General features: G+C 41.4%; 1 protein-coding gene across 5 annotated transcripts in view; it reads right to left on the reverse strand.

Annotated features, from left to right (window-relative positions):
• The window catches only part of PDE5A (phosphodiesterase 5A), a 97,527-nt gene extending 73,289 nt beyond the window's left edge, over nucleotides 1–24,238 (reverse strand). For 2 of the 5 annotated variants that reach the window (XM_032762551.2, XM_032762550.2), the window contains exons 1-3: nucleotides 23,949–24,238; nucleotides 5,540–6,128; nucleotides 2,327–2,416 (exon numbers count right to left, since the gene is read on the reverse strand). In XM_032762551.2, the coding sequence (XP_032618442.1) occupies nucleotides 2,327–2,416; nucleotides 5,540–6,128; nucleotides 23,949–24,052 (783 nt within the window). In that variant the 5' untranslated portion in view covers nucleotides 24,053–24,238. The other 3 variants (XM_032762552.2, XM_032762553.2, XM_032762554.2) reach the window with 3 other exon arrangements.
• Between the last annotated feature and the right edge of the window lie 2,775 nt (nucleotides 24,239–27,013).

Below are 27,013 nucleotides of genomic sequence, written 5' to 3' on the forward strand. Positions count from 1 at the left end.
AAAGAGTCCTCTATGAGAAATTCCATAGTTTAGATCTTCCAGTTTACAGCATATAGGAGTAACATTTCATTTTCCCCCCTCCTCCTTTAGCCTTCACCAATTTGTTAATCTGTCAGTTGTTTTCTATGCTCATAATAAAGAGGTGCCTGCTTTATTTCATCTAGAACCCCTGTTGTGCTTAGAGGGGAAACCCAGCTAAGGATCTGCAAATTGCCAGTTACAGGTTCATTCAGCCCAACAAGTCAGTGCTGATATATATGAGCAGAGAGTACTTCTACTTAATTCTTTCTCATGTATGACCAGAGTAAGAAGTAAGCACCCATGTATTGTGGCCAGCTGAATTTTGTCATGAATTTATTATTTCAAGTTCTTAGCTTATAGCATTCTTGTGTTTTTTCCAATGCACATAAATAAAGCATGTGACCTGGACAAAACATAGACGCTCCATCTTGCATCAATCATACCTTAAGAGCCACTCTCCCAGCCAAACGTCACTGCACACAACATTCTTCTTGCTCACTGATTAGCTCATGGCCAGTTGCATCTACTGCCAATTAACATGGGGAGGCATGTTGAAGTGGGAGCAATGTCTGACTGGGAGAACAGTGATCATGTTCATGATCAGTGTGAGGTAGTGGGTTGTAAATTTTAAACAATTTCCTTATGAGACCTGGAGCAGGGGAAAAACACATTGAAACAGAAGTCAGATGTAGGAGATCCCACATTTAATCATTGGGTCAACCAGGAACATCAGACCCAAATGAATGAAATAAATCAAAGTAAAAATGAGAATTGGGGTTAAACATGAGAGATTGGTGTCTTACACAACAGGACTGGGAGAGTGGAAAGGTTAGAAAGAAGGAAAAATGGTATTTTCAAATCATTTTTTTGAGCAATGTTTAACAGTATGAACTGATTAGACACGCACCATGAACTCTGCTGAAAAAGGAAGATTTAGTGGACAGCAAATCACTGTCTGAAAATTACTGGGGTACTCCTTGGATAGCCTATACTGTGCCAACATCCTGAGAAGTTGAATCTTATTCCTTCCAGCTTCAAGAAGCTCTTTCAGTTACTGGCAATACATAAAAACACGAGCCTGATTTTGTGTTCACTTACACTAATTTTACACCAGTGTAATTGCATTGGCTCAATTAGAGTCACTCCTGAATTACTTCAGTGTGAGAAGGAAACCAGGATCACTCTACTCAGATAGCTGATGGTGAATACTCAGCATAATGTCATTCCTCACTTAATTTCCCATTTTCTAATTTCCTCTTGATAGTGTTTTAGCTGTTGCCACCCATTAGAGACCTACTTTGTTTATGCTTTGAAGTCCATGACAAAACTCCCTTGACTCTAGTTGTAGCAGGATCAGACCTTAAACGAGTATTGCTGTGAGAAGTGATACAGGACTGGAGAGGAAAGAGAACCAGAAGACCTGATTCTGATCGCATGCACTCCATTGTAAATCAGTTAAGGGTAATGTGATCTGTGGGTGCTCAGATTCTCTGAATCATGCCATTTTTATGTAGGTACTTAAAATGTGGATATAGGTGCCTAACTTCAAGTACATAACTTTGAAAATGTTGCCCTGGGTCTATGAAAAGGAGCCCATGCTCGATATCTTAAACTTGCGAGGTGTTTGGTAAAATGTTGTGGTCACCATTTTACATAGTGGTAAAAACTGAAAAGTGTCACCTAAAGATAAGATTTCTATGCATTGTGAAAAGCCACAGGGAAACATCTGGGGAGTATCTTTGACTCAGAAAAGAGAGAAAAGGAAGATCATCTTTCATTCAAAATAAGATAATCACAGGTTTCTGCAGGAAAAAGTCCCTTCTCATAGCTTATTACAATGCATGGGACAATCAGTGGGACTGTAATTAGGTCTGAAGTTATTTGGGCACTACTGGCATGTATTTTACATGTTTAAAGATAGTAGCACATACATGATAAGCAGCTATAGTTTGAAAGAAGCTCATTTATTTTACCACTTGTTCCTGCATTTCTTTCTCACACAAAGCTCCTATTGATTTTACTGACATGAACTGGGAGGTTTGGGTGCATAACAAATGCAGAATCCTTTTCTTAACTGGAAATAGAAACAACATTGTTTAAAAAAACAAAAATTGTGTGTAAGCTCTTCTCAACAACCCTGGTTAATGTAAATGAAGTGGAAAAGATAAAATTTGACTCCATGGAATGATATGCAGATAGGACATGAAAAAAAAAAAGGTTTTTCTCTACTGTGAGATAAGTGTTTAAAGGAATTAACAGAGCTATAAACACTATTGTATAAGATGATCCAGGTACTGCAGCTTACCTCTTCCCTGTGGTTCTTTATTGGCATACAAAGAATACTCTGAGTCTTGTATCCTGTGATTTGGTCAACTTCTGCATTGAATCGGGGATCCTGACAGGGAGGAAAAAGTGAAATTAAGTACCCCCTCAAAGAATGTCTTGTTTAATTCCCCAGTTTATAGGCCCATAGAGGAATTATAGCATTTGTCTTAACTGTTACCCAGTGTCACAATGTTTCCATTATGAGATAATGTCTATGTAAATATGTTATTACTGAGAGAATTTTCAGCAATACTGTACAAAACAAACTGTTTATGAGGAATATAAACACTTGTGGATAAATACAAATGTCAGAAAATGCAGTAAGCTTAGGAAAAGCTGTTTGTCCAGGCTAGATATTCACACATAACCATTTTTAGTATGTCTTTTGTTCTCAGAGGAAATTTCCAAAAGACAGGCAGGCATGGCTAAATTTTATTAATAGGATTAGGATTTCCATTTGGGGGTTAAAATGAATAACACCCCATCTGAGAAAGTCAGAGAATGGGCTTTTATGGAATATACACCAAAAACATTGGAAATGTACTTTTTTTCCTTTTCAGTGTTGAAAAGTGTTTGCAGGAGGCTGACAAGCTCCCATGCTTTCCTAAATCTCGCTCCCATGCTCACTGAAAAGTCAAGTCCATGAGCTTCAGAAAGCAGCTTTAATGCAAAAATAACCATTTTCTAAAAACTGACTGTTGCTCCTGCAAGACTTATTCATAACTGTAGCAGGCTAGTTACCCATTTCTGCCCTGAGGGGTTTAAAAAACCGCCTGGGAGGGCTTAAAAGCTGCAGCTCTAAACCCTGGCTGATTGGGGGAAGTGGCTGCAGCTGGGGCCATCCCCCAAACTGAGCAACAGGGCCTTATAAGAAGGCCAGGAGCAAACACTCCCTCTCTCTGTCTTTAGAGGGAGAAGGGCCTGGCTTCTAGGGAGCATACTTGGGTACTGAAGGTGGAGCAAGGCTGGGGGAAAGCAAGAGGGGCTGGGGAGCTCTGGCCTGGAAACCCTGCAGGCCTAGGGTAAGGCCAACTGGGTACTGGGGTTGCAAAGGGGCAGCTCACAGGTAGGCAGAAGCAGCAGGTCCAAACCCCTTTGCCTATGATGAGTGGCTGATATTACAGTCTGCCCCAGTGAATGGGGGCTAGATGGAGACTGGGCAGTAGCCATATATTGAGGCAAAGTGGGGATAGTGGGCTGGGGGTTCCCCTGGGAGGGGAGACCTAGATTGGTGGGGCACTGCCAGGGGGCAGCTCCCCAGTTAAAAGGGCACTGGAGTCCAGGGAGGGACATGGGGGCCAGAGGACAGGCAGATCACTGGCCTGCGGAGGGTGCTCCTGGCTGGAAAAAGAGCTAATTTCCAGGAGTCACCAGCACGAGGTGCTGCAGGGGTGAGTCCGCGTGTCTACAGGAATGTACCTAAAAATAATCATTGACAATCAAAACAAATTCTCACCACCAATTTGAGTCATTCAGTGCAATCAGCCCAGTAGGGAGCTGGCAGACTTTAAGCATTATGGCATTTGTAGGAATACGTACTACAATAGGAACTGAAAAGAAAGAGCTTTTGGTTCTGGGCTCCTCTGCCACCACAACTTTGCGGTAAGCTAGTACTTGTACAGGAAGAATTGTCTTGAGTGTGAGGCATAGGGCAGGTGGCCAGAAGAAAAAGCAACACCCCATATAAAGTCTCATTTGTATTGTGTATGTATAAAATCCCTATTATTACTGCAAAAAGATGGAAACACTGAAAATGACTCTATTGGCAATATAACATTTTTGCTATAACCAAAGTTGTAGTCATTTAGGCTGGGATTCTCAAAGGAGCATAAGGGAGTTAGGCAACCAAATTCCACTGAAACTCACTCAGCCTTAATCCTAATTTCACATTTGGTAACATAATTAAGTGCAGACCCACTGGTATAGGTCTGTGACTATGTACCACGAGTGTGTGTTTAAAAAAAAAAAAAAAAAAATCATTCCCCTTGTATTTACATAAAATGCAATGAGACGTGGCATAAGACTGTCAAAAAATTCCAGGTATAAATTATGCAATGAGATTCATTTTCTTTCCTTTTCATTTTGAGTTTGATTTTGGGGTTGTTTATTTAAATGGTGTATCATTCTGGAACACTGATTTTATTTAATCATCTCACTAAAATGCAGCAAAATGTTCTTAAAAGGAAGATTATTAATTCACCAATAGTTGATTTCAAGCTCAGAACACTGACCCCGATCCAGGAAAGCATTTACATATGTACTAAGCTTTAAACACATGAATACTCCCACTGATCTCACTTGCTTAAGGCGAAATATATACTTAGGCCCAAATCCAGAAAATACTCAAGAGTCTTCATGAACAATGACCATTAAAGCAGATTATATCACCCTTATATGTACTGCTGCTGGAAAACATTGTTTGGCAATATCACACATCCTAAAAAATCCACTCAGGAGGATGAAGAGATGATTAACTAGAAGTGCTAGTTTGCAAGTCAAAATTCCAGTGTTTGTTCCACTTGGGAACCCTTCTCTTCCCTTATCCCTAATTTTGAAAGCACAAAACCTGCTTTATCAAGCAGGGTTGTTTCTTGTAGGATATTCTCCAGGTTGTCCAGTCTAGTGCTTAAATCATTCAAGTAACAGGGGTTCTACCACTTCAGTTAGGAGATTTTTCCACAGCCCAATGTATCATCTTATCAGGGTTTTTTCCTGATATTCAGCCTACATTTTCCTTTGCTCAGTTTCGTCCCATTATGCCAAGTTATGCAGCCTTGGTATACAATTCCTAGAAGCAGATTTTCATATATTGGCCTATGTTTATTTTTTAAAATGCAAACAGTAATTTGCCCCCATAATTTAGTCCACTTTAAATACCCAATTTCTTGGTACAATCAAAATCATAAATTTCTAAGTGACCTGAATTACAAATGCAAATAACTGTGCGTGGAGAAATAGAAAACTGGTTAAGGCCAGGATGAAATCTTGACTCTTACTCTCAAATGTCCATCACTTGTTTTCAAACATCCATTCCTCAAACATCATATGTAGCCAAATGTGCATATATTTTATACCAAAATATTTGAGGCCAGATCCTCAGTTAGTGTAAATCAATCTGGCTCCAATGAACTGCATGTATTACACTAGCTGAGGATCTGGCCTCTTTTTACTTACACAAAATTACCATATTTACCTCATATGCATTCTTGATGTTCAAAGGCTGTCCCAAAGCTGCTACATGTCCCACAATCCCCTTGTTCCATTCCAAGCGAATGCAGTTATTTGAAGCTTCTTCCAAGGTGGAACCTTCTGCAACATCAAACAGCCTGCTGACAAGAAACTTCTCATTGGAGCTATCCTCACAGACCAGAAAAAGGGAATAACGGTCAGCAGCTATGAGCTCATGGATGTGCAGGAAAATTTTGTGGCAAAGGGCTGTGACGTCCAAGTGAGTGGAAATATCTTTCACTAGTTCTAAGAGTCTTGAGCACTGATCCCCTGCATCAGTCCCGATCCTTGTAGATTGCAGAGGCATCTGTTCAGTTTTTCCAGAGCCAGAAAGGAAACTCACGGTTCCAACAGAATCCTTGACAATGATGGGCCTTAGAGGCCTGTCAAATTCAGAAGCAGAGATTTTCCTTGCTGGTGTCCCAGGGTTGGGGCTCTCAGCTCGGGTAGTCTGATGAGCAGGACAAGAGCAATCTTCACTGTGGTTTTTGGTTCCTTCCTTGCAGACCGGGATGGTATGAACTCGCTCAGCAAACCATGCATTGACCATTTCTCTGCAAAACAGAAGTGAAAGGTAATAAATATTATGAGTTAACAATCCCCAAACAATAATAATTTAAAGGGACCAACGCTTTTTACACAATACTACATAAAATACATTTAGTGAAACACCTGCTTCCCTTTAACGCGGTGTTGTTCATTTCCAGCCAATGCTGAGACTTAAGCACTAATATCTTGTGTCTTATAAAGAAGCAGTATTTCTGATTAAATAAATGACGCTGATTAAGGCAGAAAATTACTCATGACATAGCTTTCAGTGCATAAATGCTGAAAATTATGACTACACTAATCTCAAATACTTCATCCTTTTCATGTCATAGACTTTAAGGACACAAGGAACCACCAGATCATCTGATTTCCGATCACAGGAGACTAGACTATTATGTTCCACTGAGAGGGAATAAGAGGGACTGAGGTGTACCAATGCCCAAGGCCCCTGAAATGGCAGGGAATTAAATGAGAGCTATCCAGATAATCCTGGCAAATGATCATCTGTGGCACCAGGGTATGTAAGTCAACCCCCCCTGCCACACACATACACAAGATCACTGTCAATTGGACCTGGGGGGAAATTCCTTCCCAGCCCCATATATGACAATCAGCTAGAGCCTGAACATGTGAAGAAGAGCCAGCCATCCAAGCACCTGAGAGAGAGGATGCTCAATGCAACCTCCAAGACCTGGCCTACTCACCCTGCCCAATATCTCATCTCCAGTCACAGCCATCCCTCTGATGGTTCAGAGGAAGAAGACCAAAAAAACAAAACACGGCCAGAAAAATAGTAATAGTAAAAATGAAAATTAGAAAAATTCAACCATTGAAAATTTTCATTTAAAGAAAAGGCCATTTTTCAATAGAAAGTTTTCAACCAAAAAATTTTTGCCAGCTGTAATTCTGACCAATACATTTAAACATTTCACATCCAACTTTGGTTGATTAATCAATATTCAAAAAATTGAGCTTGACCATTTTATTTATTTTCATCCCAAAATAAGGGGAAGTCATGCTGAAGGAAAACAAAACCAAAAAAACCTTAAGGAGTAAGGCTCCGATCCAGCTCCTATTGACAGTAATGTCAAAATTCCTATCAATCTCAGCAGTGCCAGATTAGATCCTAGATGTTCAGATTGTTACTCAGTTGAATGATCCTTACTCACCCAAGTATTATCACTGAAGCTTGCACAGTTAAATACTCAAAAGTCAGACAAAGTTTATGTTGAACATGCCACCTTAATTTTGCCCCTTGAGCATATACATTTTGATATAGTCTTTAACTGCATACCCATGTCACTCTTCAAATATATAATGAACTTCCAATACATGCATGTTCCTAGTCACTCACTAAACTCAGGATCTTACAAAGACTACAAACGTGTGATTCTACTCACGTGATTAGTACCATTGATCTTAATGGGGAACAGCATCGGTGTGTAAACTTTGGGACACGTGGACCATACATGCTAGTATTTTAATTAGAGTTTCCACTCCCTCCACCCTCTAAATGTGGAGAGGTACTGAGCTGTTGGCACAGTATACAGTGTCTCTGTTTCTAAAAAAACCCCTGCTTTTGTAATTCAGTAACAGTATTACAAGGTCCAATTTGTACAGAACTTTATCCCATACAGATGGTACAGCAATGACTGCCAACATGCCAGATCATAGTGTGATACTTCCTTGGAGACTAAAGCTCTGACAGAACAAACAGAATTCTGGAAAGAGAACTTGGGGTACTGGACTGACAGACAGCAATGAAAACGTGGAATAGATAACATGGAGCTCTTCAGAACAGAATTACTGCACAAAGGCCCAATCCTGCAAGGAACCAAGCACCTAAACTCCCAGGTTGCAGGACTTGGCCTTGAGATAGCTCCTCTTGAATGATTTTTCCACTCTTGTAATGAACGAGAGTTACATACAAGAGCGTTACCAAACAAGGTCCATAATATTATAAAGAGGAGCTGGTTCAAAAATATTCTTGAAAAAATGTATTTAGCTCAAGTTGAGTGCAGTATATCCTGTAGGCAGATGTGGCAATCAGAGTCTCTGATTGTGGTGCACTTGCTTGCCCTTTGCAAGCTCTGACTTTTAAATGCAGTGACACTATTTACAGTTGTCATTTAATGGAAGGGTCATCAGGAAGGCCAGCACATGGCTGCCCTTTGTCTTTAGTGGATCCCCAAGGTATGTACACAGTCACCCGACCCCTTTACTTATGAAAACGTGCATCATCTCTGAAATCAAAGTAATTTTTCTTATGTACCCAATAAACATGTAGCGACATTTTCTTGGCTAAAATCTGAAACATAGAATTTTGTAATCTCAGCTGATCATCATTTTTCTAAAGTGGAAGCATCATACTGTATATGACCAGATCATAGAATAAATTAATATAATTTTGCAAATCACATAACGTGGGCACCTAAACAGTTGAAACCCAGTAAAAATTTCTGATCTTTTCGTAGCTTATGATGGAAAAGTCAGAGGTCATACTTCAAATTTGGGATCTTTTTCTTTACTCAGCATACTATAGAATGAGCATATCAAATTTCAAAGGTGCAGCAGACTGAGAAGCACAGTGAATTCTATTAGTTGGTCAGTGATCTGTTACAAGTAAGGTTGGCTGGAAAACAAGAATTCTGTTCCTCAAAACATTTTGAGGTTTCAGAATGTGGTTTTGTTCCGCATCAGAATGAAAACAAGACGTTTTGAACATTTTTATGAACAAATACAAGAGAACCAAGAGACCATCTCTGTATACATATATTCCTTATTAAAAGGATGGTCTCCACAGCATTGTGAAATACAAAACAGTGAGGGGCTGCTGAAAATGGTTGGCAAAGCAAAGTTAAAGGGATTGATTCATCTCTAAAGTCTTTTATTTCAACTACACTTCACAACAATAGATATTACGGTAAGCCATAACCTGAAAAAGAAGCATATTTGTCTTCCCTTCCGAAGATTTGAGCACTGACATATGACTTGAAGTCTTGGCTGGGATTAAGAAATACACAGATATGGTGTTAAAAACTGATTCACTGAATGAGAATAGATTTAAAATGTGGTGAGTCTATGGGTACGTCTACACTACAGGATTATTCCGATTTTACATAAACCGGTTTTGTAAAACAGATTGTATAAAGTCGAATGAACGCGGCCACACAAAGCACAATAATTCGGTGGTGTGCGTCCATGTACCGAGGCTAGCGTCGATTTCTGGAGCATTGCACTGTGGGTAGCTATCCCGTAGCTATCCCATAGTTCCTGCAGTCACCCCCGCCCATTGGAAGTCTGGGTTGAGATCCCAATGCATGATGGTGCAAAAATAGTGTCGCGGGTGATTCTGGATAAATGTCGTCACTCATTCCTTCCTCTGTGAAAGCAACGGCAGACAATCATTTCGCACCCTTTTTCCCTGGATTGCCCTGGCAGACGCCACAGCATGGCAACCATGGAGCCAGTTTTGCCTTTTCTCACTGTCACCATATGTGTACTGGATGCCGCTAGCAGAGGCAGTACTGCAGCGCTACACAGCAGCATTCATTTGCCTTTGCAAGGTAGCAGAGACAGTTACCAGTCGTTCTGTACCGTCTGCTGTGCCATTGTAAATTGGCAATGAGATGATGGTTATCAGTCGTTCTGTACTGTCTGCTGCTGTCATGGGTGCTCCTGGCTGACCTTCGCTGAGGTCGGCCGGGGACGCAAATACAAAAATGGGAATGACCCCGAGTCATTTCCTCCTTTATGTTGTATCTAAAAATAGTCAGTCCTGCCTAGAATATGGGGCAAGTCTACTAGAGAACCAGTGTATCAGAGAACCACAGAGCACAGCTGCTCCGTGTCAGATCCCACAGAAATGATAAGCTACATGCCATTCTAGGGGGTGTTCATGCAACAACTCCACCTGTTGCTTCCCTCTTCCTCCAACCCTTCTGGGCTACCATTGCAGGGTCCCCCCATTTGTGTGATGAAGTAATAAAGAATGCAGGAATAAGCAACACTGACTTTTTAGTGAGAGAAAATGAGGGGGAGGCAGCCTCCAGCTGCTATGATAGTCCAGGCAGGTCATTAAACAGTGGAGGGGAGAGGAGCACAGCATCCCGCTGCTATGATAGTCCAGGCAGTACAGAATCTTTTCTTTACACATGAAAGGGGGGTTGGGAAGCTGATGGAGTTCAACCCCCAGTTGCTATGATGAGGACTGTTACCAGCCATTCTGTACCATCTGCCGAGAATAACCGGGAATCATTCCTATTTTGCCCAGGCGCCTCCGGCCGACCTCCCCTGAGGACAGCCAGGAGCACTCATGGGCTGATGACGAGGATGATGATGAGTTACCAGTCCTACTGCAATGTACCGTCTGCCACCGGGGAAGAGAGGGGAGAGAATGCTGCTGTTCATTGCCCCAGCACCGTGTCTACCAACAGCATGCAGTAGACATACGGTGACATTGAAAAAAGTCAACAAACGATTTTTTCCCCCTTTTCTTTCATGGGGGGGGGGGGAATTGACGAGATATACCCTGAACCACCCTGGACAACGTGTTTGACCCTACAGGCATTGGGAGCTCAGCCAAGAATGCAAATGCTTTTACTCACAAGAATGCAAGCTTTTTGAACGTGTGATACCTGGATCTCATCCTCTCTCCTTCCTCCCATGAGCGTATCCATTTGATTCTTTGGCTTTCCATTACGCTTTGTCACACACACTGCTCGTGGACTCTTGCATCATAGCCTGAGATTTATTTCACTCTTTTGGCTTTGTCTTCTGTAACGACTCTGATAGAACAGATTTGCTCTCCATTACAGCGATCAATCCAGTATCTCCGTACGATCCATGCTGGAGCTCTTTTTGGATTGGGACTTCTCGCACCCAGCTCTGATCAGAGCTCACGCTGGGCAACAGGAATGCAATTCAAAAGGTTCTGCGGTTTCCTGCCTCTCTACCTCGGAGAGTGGTGTGCTCTCTTTTCCACACTAACCCTAATCCGATATGCTAATACTGATTTCAGCGCTACTCCTCTCGTCGGGGAGGAGTACAGAAACTGGTTTAAAGAGCCCTTTATATCGATATAAAGGGCCTCGTTGTGTGGACAGGTGCAGCGTTAAATCGGTTTAACACTGCTAAAATCGGTATAAACGCGTAGTGTAGACGAGGCCTATGTAGTGAATACTTGTTCAGGAAAAGAAATGATGTAATTGCAGACTACACATCAGTAAGGATTTCAGGGTCATATATGAGAGAATATTTTTTCCCTCAGAGCAGCGGTTGGTTAAAATTATCTAACAGTGCTGCTGGACCAATTTCTGCTCTTAATCACACCATAACTGAAAGTAGAATCTGATCTTTATCTGGGCTCCCAATTGCAATATTTTGGTCCTGATCTTACAAATATTTACACATGTGCATATTATTCACACACTGTGAAATAATCCTGTCAAGGTCAATGGGACTACAGTCCATACAGTTAAGCACAATTCTAAGTCTTTTGCAGAATCAGGGCGTTAGACTGCATGCTCTTTTGGGTAGCAAACTTGGAAAAAATGCTGGCCCCATTAAAGTCAATGGGAGCATTGCCATCGAGTTCAGTGGGGAAACAGGTGGGATGAAATCCTGTCCCCTTCTTCTGTGAAGCGCCTAGCACACTTCTGGGTGAAATAATAATACTAATTACTATTATTGTGTACATCAACATCTATTACAAAGCACCCATGAATATTAAACCAGTCTGATTACTAGAAAATGATGTCGGATAATAAAATGCAATAGCATGACCAATAAATGACTCCACTATTGCTGTGAAAGAGAGGGTTATGGTTAATTATTTAAAAAAATATTAGGAAGTAAATTCGGGGTTTATTTAATATAAATAAATATTCTCAATTATCTGTCTTCTTTACAGTGTCATCAATTTCTCTTTGAAAAAGAGATCTGGTTTCACCCAAACGGCTTATGAAATGATACTTTCATATGAAAAACTACATCAACAGGAAGAATGATTAATATATTATCATAACTGATTTTAACAAGGACATCTTTATAGCACTTAATATGCTGAGCTTCCACAGATGATGTTAAAATGTGGGAGAGAAGACTTTGTAAAATAAAAATACATGAAATCATACTTTTCAAGAGGCATGTCAGCAAATTCATGCTGCAAACTGTTTGAGTAAGAGACAAAATAAGAAGCCAACATCTAATCATTCTCTTGATGGAAGGAGGAAAGGGAAATTAGCGGGGGAAAAAATCATGAAAATGGCCAAAAATATCCCCATAGGAAATAAACAGGTGATTATTAAATAAATAGTTGTATAAGAAGACTCCGTGGGCATCCCTGGATTAAAATCCGTGTTCCTGACTCTTGTGATTTCAGCATGAGACATGCGATATTTGGCGTTTTTCTTGAAGCCTTAGCTCTAGAGGTAAGGAATTACTTGAAAACCTCTGCTTTTATTAACAAAAATAAGCTTCTAGCCCTCTGGTTGCAAAAAAAAGCTTGAAAATGTGATTTGAGTACACCCTGAAGGCTCAGAAACTAGAAGGCAACTAAAAAACCGATTTATTATTATGTTAAAAATTCTTGATTTTTAATCCAGTCTCAGATTGTGTGGAACCTGACTCATACTTTTTGAACATTTGGGGTTAGAAATACTGTAAAATCAAATGTAAACGCATTTATACAAGCAAAGAACAAGATGGAATAGCCTTCCTAACCTGCTCTTTACTCAGCCAGATGTACTCAGATACTTAACATTTGTAAGTCTATGATAAATTTGTTCCCGCCTACTGAACGACCACAGTTTATTAGAAGAGGCACACAGAGCCTGATTCTCTGCTGCCTTGCATCTGTGTGATCATTTACATGTGATGAAAGGAAGAGTAAAATGCTATCACTCTGTCCTGGTAGCGTTTCACACTCAATTTGCACAGGTGTAAGTGACTACAAAATATAAGGCAGTGGAGAATCAGGTGCAGAATGTACTGGTTACAGCATGGACTTCGTTTTTCAGAGAAGAGACCTGCCACTTTGTTTGTAAAGTGCCATAGCACAGGTTTACTAATGTAATAACAATTACAAACAACAAAAACCTCTAAACCCAGCTCCAGGGCCGCCCGGGGGGGTGGGGTGGGGGCAAGTAGGACAATTTTCCCCAGGCCCCACTGGGACCCCCGAAGCCCTGCTCCAGGTCTTTGGCTGGCATTTCGGTGGCAGGGGGCCCTTCAGTGCTGCTGAAGACACGGAGCAACTGAAGGGCCCCCGGCCACCGAAATGCCCTGTGAGTCCTGGCCCAGCGGCGGTCCGGGTCTTTGGCAGCATTTCGGCGGTGGGGGGCCCTTCAGTCTCTCGGGTCTTCGGCAGAATTTTGGTGGTGAGGGGCCCCTCAGTGCTGCCAAAGACACAGAGTGACTGAAGGGCTCCCCACCACCAAAATGCCGCCGAAGACCCGGACCGTCGCTGGGTGTGTACAAGCGCCGCAGCTCCCCCACTTTGCCCCAGGCCCCCTGAATCCTCTGGGCAGCCCTGCCCAGCTCTGACTCCATGGACCAAGAGTGATTCAATCTTTCCATTTCATCTTCTCCATCTGTAAAGTAGGGATTTCAAAACTTATCTACCTGCTTCACAGAGGCGGTGAGAGGATATAGAACTTTACTGTGACAAAACTTTTCTCATACAAGTAGTCCCACTGCCTTGGAATAATGACCTTCTCCTCACTGGAAAGAGAGTTTGCACTATTAGACTCTGTTTGTAAAGCACTTTGAAATGGCACAAGACCATGCATTATATATTCTGTTAGCTTGACTGCAGAACTGCATAATTAGAAAAACATACATCTTCCCCCAAAATGTCTCTTTGATGGTGGTCTAGTAACCTGTTAACAGGTTACTGTGTGGGTTTTTAATGAAATTGTGTAGATTAAGACAAGAGCAAAATCCTATAGCTATAGCTCTTCTAAAACATGTTCTTATACTTTAAACTGATTAGGCATTTGCAGAATTTAGGCAACCGTAAAGTTGTTTAAATTCAGCTGGAATAACAACAATTTTATTGACCGGTTCTGAGTAACACTTCTTATAAGGAGATTATTCAGCTCCGTTTTCTCACACAGCTATATGCATGGGTTGAAGAACTAATGTTTTATTTGGATGAAATGCAAAACAGTCATTTTAATCTATTTTAAAAATCAGAGGATTGACTTGACTTGTTTTTGCTTTTTTAGTACCATTTTCCATTTAGCCATGCATGACAAGTATAACAATTATTTTCTCAGCATACAATAGACCATATAAGTAAGGTCTATCAGTACCAGACACACATTGAACTACAAGACAGATTAGTGGAAATAAATGAGAAATCACTATTTATGAGACAAATGGGATGTGAAAAGGACCAAATTAAGGGTCAATCCTGCAAACACTCCTAAATCACACAAGCTGTCTTCAAGGGGCATAGGTATTTGTAGGATTTGGCCCTAAGGTTCTTAGGGCCAGAGAACTGCTGTGAGGGAGAAGTTGCAGCAGTGACAGTAGAGATTAGCTTTGTATAAAACAGGAGCAAATACTAATATCCAGGTGCTGCAAGAAGTCTGTTCACCCTTTCAAAACTGTAATATGCTCTCACCCCAGCGTAGCCCTTTAAACATTGCTTCGTGTGCAGCTACAGCCACATGCCCTCCTTACTGCCTGCCTGCATCCTTTTCTTCCAGTGAGCCTGCACTGTGGCAACCATAACTGAGCCCAAAGTTCACGAATGGGAGTAGGTGATGGCTATTTTTACAGTCGTTCGCATTTAGTCACATCCACTCCTCCCTCTCATTTATAAGATGTTGAATGTTAGAGTATGGTGAGAACTGAATTTGCCAGGTGACCTCTTCCAACAGAAAACGTTTTGAGAGGACTGGGGCGGGTGTGTTATTGGAGGGATAATGAGGGTTATTACCTTTGAAAATGGAGAATAAAATATTTGAGGAAAAACATATCCTTCGCTACACGGATGTTCCCTTGTACAGAGCTACATAACCCCAGCTCTTGTTATTTATTATTTGTATAAAGAGCTTACAAGTTAAATAGACAAGGACGGAAAGTGGGTGGAAGGGGAAACAGAGACACAGAGGAGAAGTGACTTCCCTAGATCACACAGCAGGCCAGGGGCAAATCTGAGAGTAGAGCTGAGCTCTCCTGACTCTTAGTTCAATCCCACAGTCGATACTGCTCCCCACTAACTGCTCTCATGCAACTAATTCACTGTGACCTTAGATAAGTGACTTCACCACCATGCGTTTCATTTTACCCATCTGCAAAATAGATATTATCCTTATCTACCCCAAAAAACCTATGGTGATATTTAATGAGTTAAGGAGAAATTAGGACTGTCTTCCTCACATTAGTAGTGATACTACCTGTGTCAATAAGGGTCACAAAGAGATCGCCTTAACATCTATAGAGCACTTTGAGATCCTTAGAAGAAAGACACTCCTGCCTGAATTCATCTGGTATAGAATGCCAACATTCAGTTGCATTCATTTTTAGAGCCTGATCCTACTGCTGTTGAAGTCAACAGTTTTTCAAGATAGGCCTAATAATTAGTCCTTATCAATGTGCTTTTCTTAGAATAACCACTAGCCGTCAACAATTTTCTTTTCAGTTTTTTGATGTAATTTAGATGTGGAAATAATTTCAAGGATCATCATCAACTTGAAATCTAGTTGATTTTTAACAAAACAGTTTAAGGTCGTTTCTGGTACTAAAACTGCCGCGTGTTCCCTTGCCAAGAGTTGAGGTTTTTCCATTTTCACACATTTTTAAAATGTTTTCTTCTCCCCTACTACTTTGTGAAAGACCTAAACAAACAGGAGAAATTGTATGACTACATAGAGGAAATAATGAAAAATAACAATATACAAAGTGCTGTCAAATGCACATAACTGAAAACACGTAGAAGACTATTTTGTTCTAATCCCTTGATGTGTTACTTGTAACAACAGTAAATGCTTTTTTTTTTTTTAAGATAGAAGTGTGATTTTAAAGATGATAGTGTCCATTTATGGGTGCAGATCAACAAAGTTCCTATGGACATGCTTAACTTTAAACATGTGAGTAATGAATGAGACAACTCATGGAATTCAAATTAAACATGTTCTTTGCCAAGTATAAATGTAAATGAAGAACTCTGCCTCCTGATTCAGATACAGTATTCTTGTTAGAGCTAAAAGTAATGATTTTTCAGTGTTATGCAATAATTTAAATCTTGCCTCATGTTGGTGTTTTTTTTAAATAGAACATACAATTTGATTAGCTGGTTGAAGTGAGGATACCAAAAAGTGCATGTCCTTATGATAATTTATTATTCTTGGCTATTCACAAGTCATCTTTTACAGCTTAACTGTAGGCCCAACCTTTTTTGTTTTGTTTTCAAAAACAGCAATCTGGCCCTAGAAGGTCAGCGATGCAAAGGTCAAGGTTTTAAATAATAATAATAAATCAGATCTTTTATTTTTCCTGCTAATATGTTTGTTTCTTGCCCCAGCCTCAAAATAGCTATGGGTCCCATTCACTCTCCTATGAAGCCAATAGCCGTTGATTCTAGTGGAAAAAGGTTCAAACCCTTAAGGTGAAATTCACCGCTATGTACTACTAAAGTCCCACTTAAATTCCCAAAATAGGACTTAAGTAGGATTTAAGTGGTGAAGAGGCTTTGGGCTGAGCCTCTGTACAGGAGTGAATTCACCCTTAGCACATAAATAAATGGGGGGAAAATTTTTTTTTTTTACTAAGTAAATATATTTTGTGGCTGGTGCCAGGCCTAATGTGAAATGACAACCCTTGCATTACTCACAGGGATCATTTGAACAAGGGTTTTTTTTTTGGCACTCTGTAAATAGAGTCTTTTGCATCTAATGATGTTTTTTGAGCAATTCATATAAATCATAAATTATTCCATGTAAATTTATTTATGTTTCTTGGACATTAAAGAAGAGGGAGACTTACATTGTGTGACTTTGGTAAATTATATTTGTCTACGACAAAGCAAAATAGCTTTTCTTTAATTTAATGTTCAAAATGAAATCGATTGTACAGTATTAGTCTGACTCAGGAAACGCTGTAGGAGGTTGAGCTGCATTGTTTGCAGTACTTGACCTGGATCCTACATTCTCCACACAATTCACCTTTAGACAAACATTCGAAAACATGCAAATACACTATGAAAACATGAACATGCACTCTTCGCCCTGAAGACATTCTGATCACCAGTTTAATCAGACTTAAGTGAGATTTAAGTAGTATATAGCCTTGTGCTAGCCTGCTGCACAGGGAGGGAACTTCATTCACGATCAGTAGCTGAAATCTGGGAGGATTCTTCAATAGACGCCAGTACCCAAAATGTTTGTGAATTCCTATAGCTAAAAAATACTAACCCAATGGTAAAGATTCTCTGACTATCCATCACACCTTCCCACCTCCTTCAAATGGAATTTATACTCCCCTTCCCACACTTTATTTTCTTATACCAAAAAGTTAGGGTCTGATCCTCTCACCCTGATGCACACAAAGCTCCAAGTAAAGTCCAAGAGGGAACTGCCTGCACTGGCACTGCAGAATCATGCTCTCTCCATTTTGTACAAAAGGTGTGTGGGGGAGAAAGCCTGTCGACCCTGCTTTCTCTGCATTCATAGGAAGTTTTGCAGCTGCATTGCCCTTCTCCTTTTAGACCCCTTTCTTGCAAATAAGTAGGCACAAGTGTAACTTACTTGCCTATATATATGTAACTTGACTCATATGAGTAACTTTCCACACATGCCTAAGCATTTGTTGGATTTGGGTCTTAAATTTTTTCAGTGATCTTAATGCACATTGTATACATTTCTTTGGGGAGCTAAGGTTCCTGAGAAAAGTATTTAAGAATGTGTGGGTTACTTAGAGGAAAAGGATTTTAACAAAATTAGTTTTAAAAGGAAACACATTTCATAGTTTTTACAGAAAAAAAAGAAAAGAAAAAAAACCAACAACCCTATCCTCCTCCACTCCTTTCTCAGGCAAAACTCTGTAAATACATATGACGTGAACAAAATGTGCAAATGGGAGAAAATACACTGTGGCCAGAATGGTGTAAAATGACTAATGTCAACAAGGTTACATGAGGGATTGATTTGACTCATTCCTGTAAAAATGTTCTATATTTTTAGGATTCATTTTTTTCAGAGGGGATTACCAAAGTGTTTTCAAATTTGATCATTCAAAAATAACTCTCCAAAACACACATTCAGAATCTGTTTGACAGTCTGAACTTCTGTACACTTATTATAAAAATACACAAACTTCCTCTTATATAGAAAAACTAAGCATAGGCATATTGCTATGAATAATACTATGAGACAACACCCAAGAACTATAACTAACATAAGCTTACAAAGCTAAAACACTACATAGATAGCTCAAAATGAAAGACATTTTCCAATATCTCCCTGAAGATAGAGACTGAAGCTCTGAACTGAGAAACCAGCCCAAATGGAATACTTGGAGCTGTCATTAAGAGAAATAAACTATGAAATAAGAGAAATAAACCCTTTCACATATCACTGATATAGTCAACCTGTGTTATAATAACCCAAGATAGTTATTGCAAAGAGTCTTATTTTCACTAGAACAAAAGCAAATCTTAGCTTAATAATTTTTATCTATCATACCATACATTTAGGAAGCCGGGGGGGGGGGGGAGGACCCTCTATGGAACAATGAAGTTGCCTATAGCTGGAACGCAATTTTCCCCTGAGTTGAGTGAATCAACAGTGAACAGTGAATTTGTCAGTGAGCGCGAAAGGTACTAAGAGAAAGTCACACCAGTATTTTTAAGAGGAACAATAAAGGAAACCAGAAATATTGTATACAGTATACTGGTTTCCTGAAGAGAGCTTTAAGTAAGGGTGAAGCTTGGGAGATGAAAGTGATGTGACAAACTGCCTGGATAACAGTTTTACAAAAGTAATACAAGAAGTATACCATCAGTAATCTGATACTGATAACAGATTCACCCCTAACTGTAACAGAAGAATGATTTTTAACATCAGTTATGAAAAGGCTACAATAATAGTATGGGTAATCAAAAGATAGATTCTAAAATCAAGTCCATATGCTGTACAAGAATGAGAAGAATTAAATTTAATTTGAAAACCATTTCCTCCCCTTTCTGAAAAAGCCACTTTTACAAATAAAATTCTGAAATTTTGAAAGGGGAAAAAACATCAAAAAGGAAGATTAATTTTAGTAGAGGGACGCTTTAAAAAAGAAATAGCTTAATTTTAGTAGGAAATAGGAACTTAAAGAAGTGGTACAACAAACCAACAGATGTACAGTCTGAACTATTACCACCAAAAATTTTATATCTGAGTAAGCCAAAATTAAACAGGCCTAAATAAACGGAGCCATATTTGCGCTGGTATAACTTAAGTACGTGTGCCAGGGACAAATTTGAACCATTGTTCTGCATCTTGAACAAGAGCTTTCATAAAAACCTCACATTTAATATATATTTATACACTTCCCATATAGCCTTGTACAAAACAAAGTAATAAAATACCTGCGGGTCCCTAATACTATAAACCATTATCAACTGAGTAGTCGTTACTCCCATGTAGTCAATGGAATGAGTATGTGGATAAAAGCTTCACATTTGAGTAAGTTTTTGTAGGATCAGGCCCAGGTTGTACACTCTCATATCAGAACATACTGCATCACAGAATTCATTCATCCATGAAATCAGTACGAACTGTGGAACAGAAGTAATATGGCCTACACTGAGCACTTCCTAAAAAGTGCTGAGCAGCCTACAGGAGATGGTTCAGCATCTTGCAGGATTAGATCCATAGCTTGTAGCCATAATGGATATAAGGTTTAAACTGTTGTTTATACAATTAACTTTTATAAAAAGGATAACAATGCTATGCAAATTTAACACACAGGTAGTCCAGTCTTGCAGCCCATACTGACATGGGTCCAGAATACTGACTAGCAATGCTTCCATAGCTGTGTAGATTACAAATAATTATTAATTAACTGAAATATATATTTTATTTTAAAGTGTTGCTTTCTAGGCAAAGTCTTCCCATAAACCATACACAGAAATCCATTAATGATGATGTGATTTATACAAAATAGACAAATATTACCTATTTTTTACAGAATATGTATGATACTGTGGCTCTAAATTTATAAAATACTTGGGATAAAACCACCTAAACTAATCTTTTCTTTCTTTTTTTTATTTACTCATGTGAGTACTCCTACTGAAGTCAGTGGGATTACTCTACAAGTAAGGAATTGCACAAATTAATCCATGAAGGGAGAGAGGAATATTTTGTATAATTGATTTTAATATTGCAAAAAGTTACTTTCTTGCTCAATAAGATCCTGATCCAAAGCCCACTGAAATCAATGGAAAGAGTTACAATGATTGGGTTTTGAATCACACACTCAGTGTTTATTCTCAATTTTGATTCTTAACCTTGCAACAAATAACGGAGCTCAATTCTGTTTCTGCTCATTTGTATTCATATTTGAAAATGTAACAGAAAAGCTCTGATGCCTTCAGCAAAATAAAGTTAATTATACATAGAAATATGAATTCAGACTAAAACATGATGTGCCTATTCCATGAGTTACCAAATTAATTCAAGATGCGTGCGTGCGTGTGTATATAACTGATTAAACAAACTAAAAAGTGCAAACTAAATTAGATTTTAAAAGTACAGGTTAAAAACTCTCAGAATCTCAGAGAAATCCCATTTACCAGACAGAACAAGTACAACATTAAGCAATCAAAACATGAAAAGTAAACTGCAATCACCTCTGTTCAATGTAATTATTACTGTAGCACAAATGATCCAATTTTAAAAAAAATAACAAAACATGGAATCCAGTTCAAGGTTCTCTACCAAGCCATATTCTAAAATAACTCCACAACATAGACAATTATACCTTTTACTAAATACACTGTAATTTTCACTCCATGCTTCTGAAGAAGTGGGTTTTTTACCCACGAAAGCTAATGCCCAAATAAATCTGTTAGTCTTTAAGGCGCCACCGAACTCCTCGTTGTTTTTACTAAACACACTGATTGCTTCAAACTCTTAAAGGTTTATGAAGAGTAATTTGAGAGTATACAGAGAAAACCAGATAGGCCATCAAGTAACTGAAAACTTGCCTTTTCTTTGTATAGACTCCTACTTATAAATAAGTTCAAAACAAAAGAAGAAACAAGTTGTTACACTTAAGTCAGACTGGCAAACAGTTCTGAAAATAATGTGACATCTCCATTGCTATAAAACAAAAACAACAACAGGATTGTTGCCAAACAAGCATTTGAAGCTGACAGTTTTCTGTAGAAATCTTATCAAAATGTAAGGGTATTTCAGTTAGTCACAGGTACCCGATTAATTTGTATTTTGTAAAACACTGCCTTTTTCAGACCTTTACAAAAATACAACTGTTTCTGAGTGCTAAAAAAAAGACTAGCCAACCTACTTCATGGGGAAAACAAATCGACATAATGGTTACTATTAATTAGCATTTGTATTTGTTCAGTGCTACTTCTAGTTTCCAAAGGAAGTGTGGCAAGCTGACCTGATAAAATGCTACTTCTCAAAGCTGGTTAAAATGCTACCACCCTATTTTTCATGGATAAACAAAGTATCCTTCACTCATATACCATACACCAGTATTCTGTAAAAATATAAAGGTTAACCACACATGCCAATTATCCCCATCCAGCTCTTACTTTTCTTAAAGCTATTTAACTTATTTTAGGGTGTGTTTTTTTTTAAGATAGCACATTTTGATTGCTGTTTCCCAGAGAGATGAATCTGACAGCCTGTCTGCTATGAAGCAGCAGGAGGGGAGGAGAAGGGATCTCGCACAGATGGTAACAGGGAAGCAGGTGACTGACCCCTGAAGCCTTCTTGCTCGCTGCAAGTCAATAATTAATGGGGCTCTCTCTTCTTACCGCCCCATCCCATGCAGAGAGGGGCAGCAGCAAAACTCATTTCAGAACTCATCCATTCCTCTTAAGTGACTTGGGAGGTAAGTAAATCAGCAGCAATAGCAGATGGTGCAAGCAGCTCAGGAACAAGAGTGAATCCGCAGAGATGGTGCGTGCACTCAAAGGACCGAATTACACAACTTACTAACCAGCCCTGCACTCCGTATGCCGCGGGAGCGGCAGACCTCCTGCACTTTGCATCCCCACTGCTTTGTTTATAGGAAAATATTCAAACTGGAAACCCGACTCCACTTCTAAAAATAGTTGCATTTACTCCCTTTCAACAGCAATTCCACCGCTGAGGTGTCAGTGACAATGATGAGCAAATATACCTCGTCTTATCTCCAAACGGCAGCATGACAAGCCAGAAGGGCGTCAGCTCAGACGAGCGCCTCTGATCTCTACACTAAGCCTTTGCAATAAATAAATAAATAAATAAAATCCAAGCCACCCTTCAATAACAGTTCATAGGAAAACTTCTTAGCACTGGCGCTGTCCCCGGGCTGCCTCTCGCGGTGTGCAGAGCAGCACTGCCCCCTGGCGGGGAATAACCCTGCCGAGAACTCCCGGCAGCGTCTAAGCCTCACTGACAACTTCTCTCCATCGTCTACACCCGACTGTCTCCTCCGAGAGACACCCTTAATCAATCCCCTCCCCGGACGCTTCCCGGCGCTGAGCTCGTTCACGTGGAGACACCACCTCCCCGACACCAGCCAGCACTACCCAGCCCCCCTGAATCCCCACCGCCTTCCTTAACTGCTGCAGCTTCCCCGAGCCCCTTCAGTCCCCACCGCTCCCTCTGCTCATCCTGCAGAACCCCTCCGGCCGCAGATCCACCGCCCACGTGTGCAGACTTTGCTCCCCTCCCTAAATGCTGCGCCAGGCACCCCCCCTTCCTCCAGCTACACAGCGCCACTCCCCTTAGCCCCTACTTCCCTCCCCAACTGCAGAAGCATTCCCAGGTCCCGTCCCCTTGCTCTCCACTCCTGCCACACTCCCCTAAGTGGGGAGACACCCCCAGCTAGCTCCCCAAACGCAGCGCCGAAACAGCTCATGACCAGCCGTTCCAGGCGCCTGAACCCACTTGGCACTTGCACCCGCTCACCCCCTCTCCCGCCCCGCCTTGCTGTGCGCGGCAGACATGCGGCCGCCGCCCGCGGCTGAGATGTCAAAACCGGCCCGCTGTGCGGAGCCCGGAGCCTTATGTGGCCCTTAACAAGTGACACAACCCCCAAAAGCGGGGGGGGGCCTATTTCTGCGGGGGGGTTGTCCCCGTGGCTACTCGTGCCAAGTGAACGATGCAGGTTTACAGAGCGATCCCTAGACCCAGGTCAGGCCTAGGGTTTCCAGACCCGTCAGTCCCCCTTGCACTGTATGTCAAGTCCCCGCTGCCCCGTGGCTCAGAGCCTCGCAGCGCCCGGGGCAGCGTGTAGCGTGGGGGCTTTGAGAGCCACCCAAGCAAACTGCAAACCCTGCACAGGCTGAAAAGCACTTCGGGTGCAGGAGCCCCAGCCTCCTCTGCACCCAACACCTATGTGCACCGCGGCTCTGCTGGGGGCCAGGCCGGACAGGCAGAGCCCGCTGCGGAGCAAAACCCCGGGAAGCGCTTGCCCGTGAACTTGGGTGGCAGCGGAACAGAGCGGCTGTGTGTTGGTTTCAGTTTTGGCAGCTGTCGGGAGGGGAGCGGCGAAGGGGAAGGTGATTGTAAAAGAGGCAGCGCCGGGGAAATCCGAGGGCTCGGGTGCGGGGAAGGGGGCTCTGCCGCCTCGCCCCCCACTGCTCTTACCTTGTAGCTTTCCTAACAAAGTAAGAGCGGGTAAAGTCCCAGTGATCATCCAGCCAGGCTTCTACCGCTTCCTGCTCCGGCTGGGGGAGGCAGCTGCGCTCCATGGTCCGAGCCTCTCGCTGCCCGCCGCCTCTCGGACTGCCACCGCCACCACCGCCGCGCTCCGCTTGTTGTTGTTGTTGATTTCACCCCCTCCCCTGCGGCCTCTTGTCTAACCAGGGACAGGAGAGCTCAGGAGACCCTCCTCCTCCTCCGCGCACAGCCTGCACCCTGGCGCTCAGCCAGCGCCGCACCCAGCCCCACCCCCCAGCGCTCTGCCTCTCTTCTGCTCCCAGGTGTTTGCCCGGGGCAGGCGGCGAGCAGCCAGCCAGCTCCGCCGCGACTCCAGCCCCGGTCCTGTCCCGCAGCCCCGGCACCCTCAGGGGCTGCTGGCCGCAAAATATCTCGGTGCGGCTGTTCTTCTACCTCCCCGTGCAGGGGTGGGGGATTGCCCCGCTTCAAACGGGGGCAAAGGGCGAGGGACCTGGCTTTACAGCAGCACTCTGCTAGGGGATGGGGAAGCGCCCAGGAGCGAGCCTGCTGTCCGTGGGGCACAACGTCCCCCCAGCTGCAGCCCAGGGCAGTGCCAGGAGAGCCTTTGATTAAGTGACTGAAGGAAAAAAATGAGACGTTTGTGTGCCACACGCTGGAGCTGCTCCTTGTTTGGAAGGTGAAGCCTCGTGGAGCGGATGCCTCAGGAGGAGGCCCTAGAAAGAGAGAAAAGTAAGTTGAAAAAACAGAACCATGCATCCCAAGTGTGCCTTCAGGGCCTTGGGTTTTCCACAGTATTATTAAAGAGTCCTATGTTTCATCCCTTGTGTAAAAGGTGGCAGATTGAAATCCCTTTCCAGACTATCTCAGTGGAACATAGCTCTAGCCATAGGATTCTAAAGCCCCCATTTTCCATCTTGCCTTCCTAAAGTTAGGTTCTTCGATCCATACGTGGATACCAAAACAGCAGTAGCCTGGCTTTCAAAGGTGCCCAGCGCTCACAGCTCATATTTTCTCTAACTTTAGGTGCTGCAGGTTTGCAAATTGTGGACTATGTGCTTGACCCCTATTATGACCCAAGCACAAGAATCACACAGCCCTCCAATCCCAGATTATCTATCTATCTAGAGAGCCCTCCTAATATTGAAGGTTAGACTTTTGAACAGGGATAAGTAAATGTGAGATTTAGGGGCTTTAAATTTGTGACAAAGGCTCAGGAATGAGAAGCTTCAAATATTGTACCACAAGAGACTGGAGATTAAGTGCAATTATTAATATGTGTAGTTGTCTGTCCTCAGTTTCAATTTCTGATGGCAACATCTCACATATAACAGCAAGTTTCTGTGGAAAGGGGAAAACAGGAATTTAAAATGAGTAGCCTACTTTGTAATCAAGTAGAATAGAGAGATATTCATATCAGGTGTTTATCATCTCATTGCAGAAGGCCAATACAGTATTTTCAGCCGCACAGAAACTTGTGATGAAGGCTGGAAGATTGCGAATAGCGCAGATACCCATGAATGCCTCTGTAGTTCTTGTGTGCTCTTTAGGGGCACTCCACTGCAGTTCCAAACAGGTTGATGCAGACTTTGGGAGTGTGGGCTGAGGTAGTGGTGACTGGCCCTGCTCATAAAATGGCTTTGCAACTATGCAACCTGAGGGAACAGATTTTCTATCATTCTCAGGTAATATATGCAGAAAATCCAAATGCTTGGGCTTTGTGAAGGATTCATGAATTTAAACTGTAATTATGGTAAAGCTGGGCACACAGAAAGGGAAACAACAAGAACTTCCCTAATTTGTTTTATAGTAGTCCCAGAAGGCATGTCTACAGCTGCAGAAAAAGGGAAGATTCAAGAGGCTATTCAACCTAAACAGAACTCTTTCAAAATTTGGAAATCTGACCCTAGTGAAGCCAATAAATAGGAGCAGAAATTACAGCAGGCAATAAGTAGGAGGAAAATTAGAAGGGCCAGAATGGACTGAGCAAATTAATAGTGTAAAATGAACAACAAGTGATTCTTTAAGTACATCAGAAGTGGGAAGCCTGGGACAGAAACAGCAGGTCTGCTGTATTATCATGGGTTAAAGGACGCAATTAAGGAAAATAAAGACATGGCTGAAAAGCTAAAAGATAACTTTGCACCAGTCTTCACTACCAGGGATGCAAGGAGAAACTTACCCAACACTTGCTCTCTTCTGATAATAAAGATGAAGTACTCTCAGAGATTCAGGTGCTGATGGAAGAGGCGCTGAAACAAATAACTAATTTAAAAGCAATAAGTTACCAGGCCCATGTGTCATATTCCCAAGAGTTCTGAAGGTGCTAAAGTATGAAGTTGCTGAGTGTTGCTAACAAAAATATGTAATCTTATTAAAAACTGCCACTAGTCCAGAGGATTGGAAGGAATCAAATAAGAGGGGACATTAGAAAAAGAATAAAATAATGAACAGTATGAAAAACATAGGAACTTCTGTGCTGCCTGTCTCATAACACAGGAACAATTAAAAGTAGCAAATTAAAAACTGATAAAAGGCAATACTTTTTCACACAACTCACTGTGTGAAATTCTGTGGAATTCATTGCCAAAGGAAATAATTGAACCCCAAACTTAATGTGATTCAAAAGGGGATCAGACAGTTATACAGGTAACAAGTATATCCAAAGTTGTCACAGTAAATGCTAACACATTTTGGAAAGAATCTAATGCTTCAAAGTTTAAGCCAATCTCTAACTATTAGACCAGGAGGAGACCTAATGTGGGGGCAGACTGTCTCACATCTGTCTGCTGTGAGGTTCTTACACTTGCTTGAGAAGCATCTGGCAATGGCTACTGCCAGAGGCAGGACACTGGACTAGTTTGACATTGGGTCTGGAACCGTGTGGAAATTCCTGTGTTTCCTCGATGTCTGCACATATGTTTCCAGTCTATCATCTGATAAGAAATATGAGCATTCACTTATATTTAAGTTGTTTAAATATTTTGGATTATTTCACAAAACAAACTTAAAAGTACATGAAAATAGTGATATTT

Source organism: Chelonoidis abingdonii, chromosome 5 (assembly GCF_003597395.2).
Source record: "Chelonoidis abingdonii isolate Lonesome George chromosome 5, CheloAbing_2.0, whole genome shotgun sequence".
NCBI lineage: Eukaryota > Metazoa > Chordata > Testudines > Testudinidae > Chelonoidis > Chelonoidis abingdonii.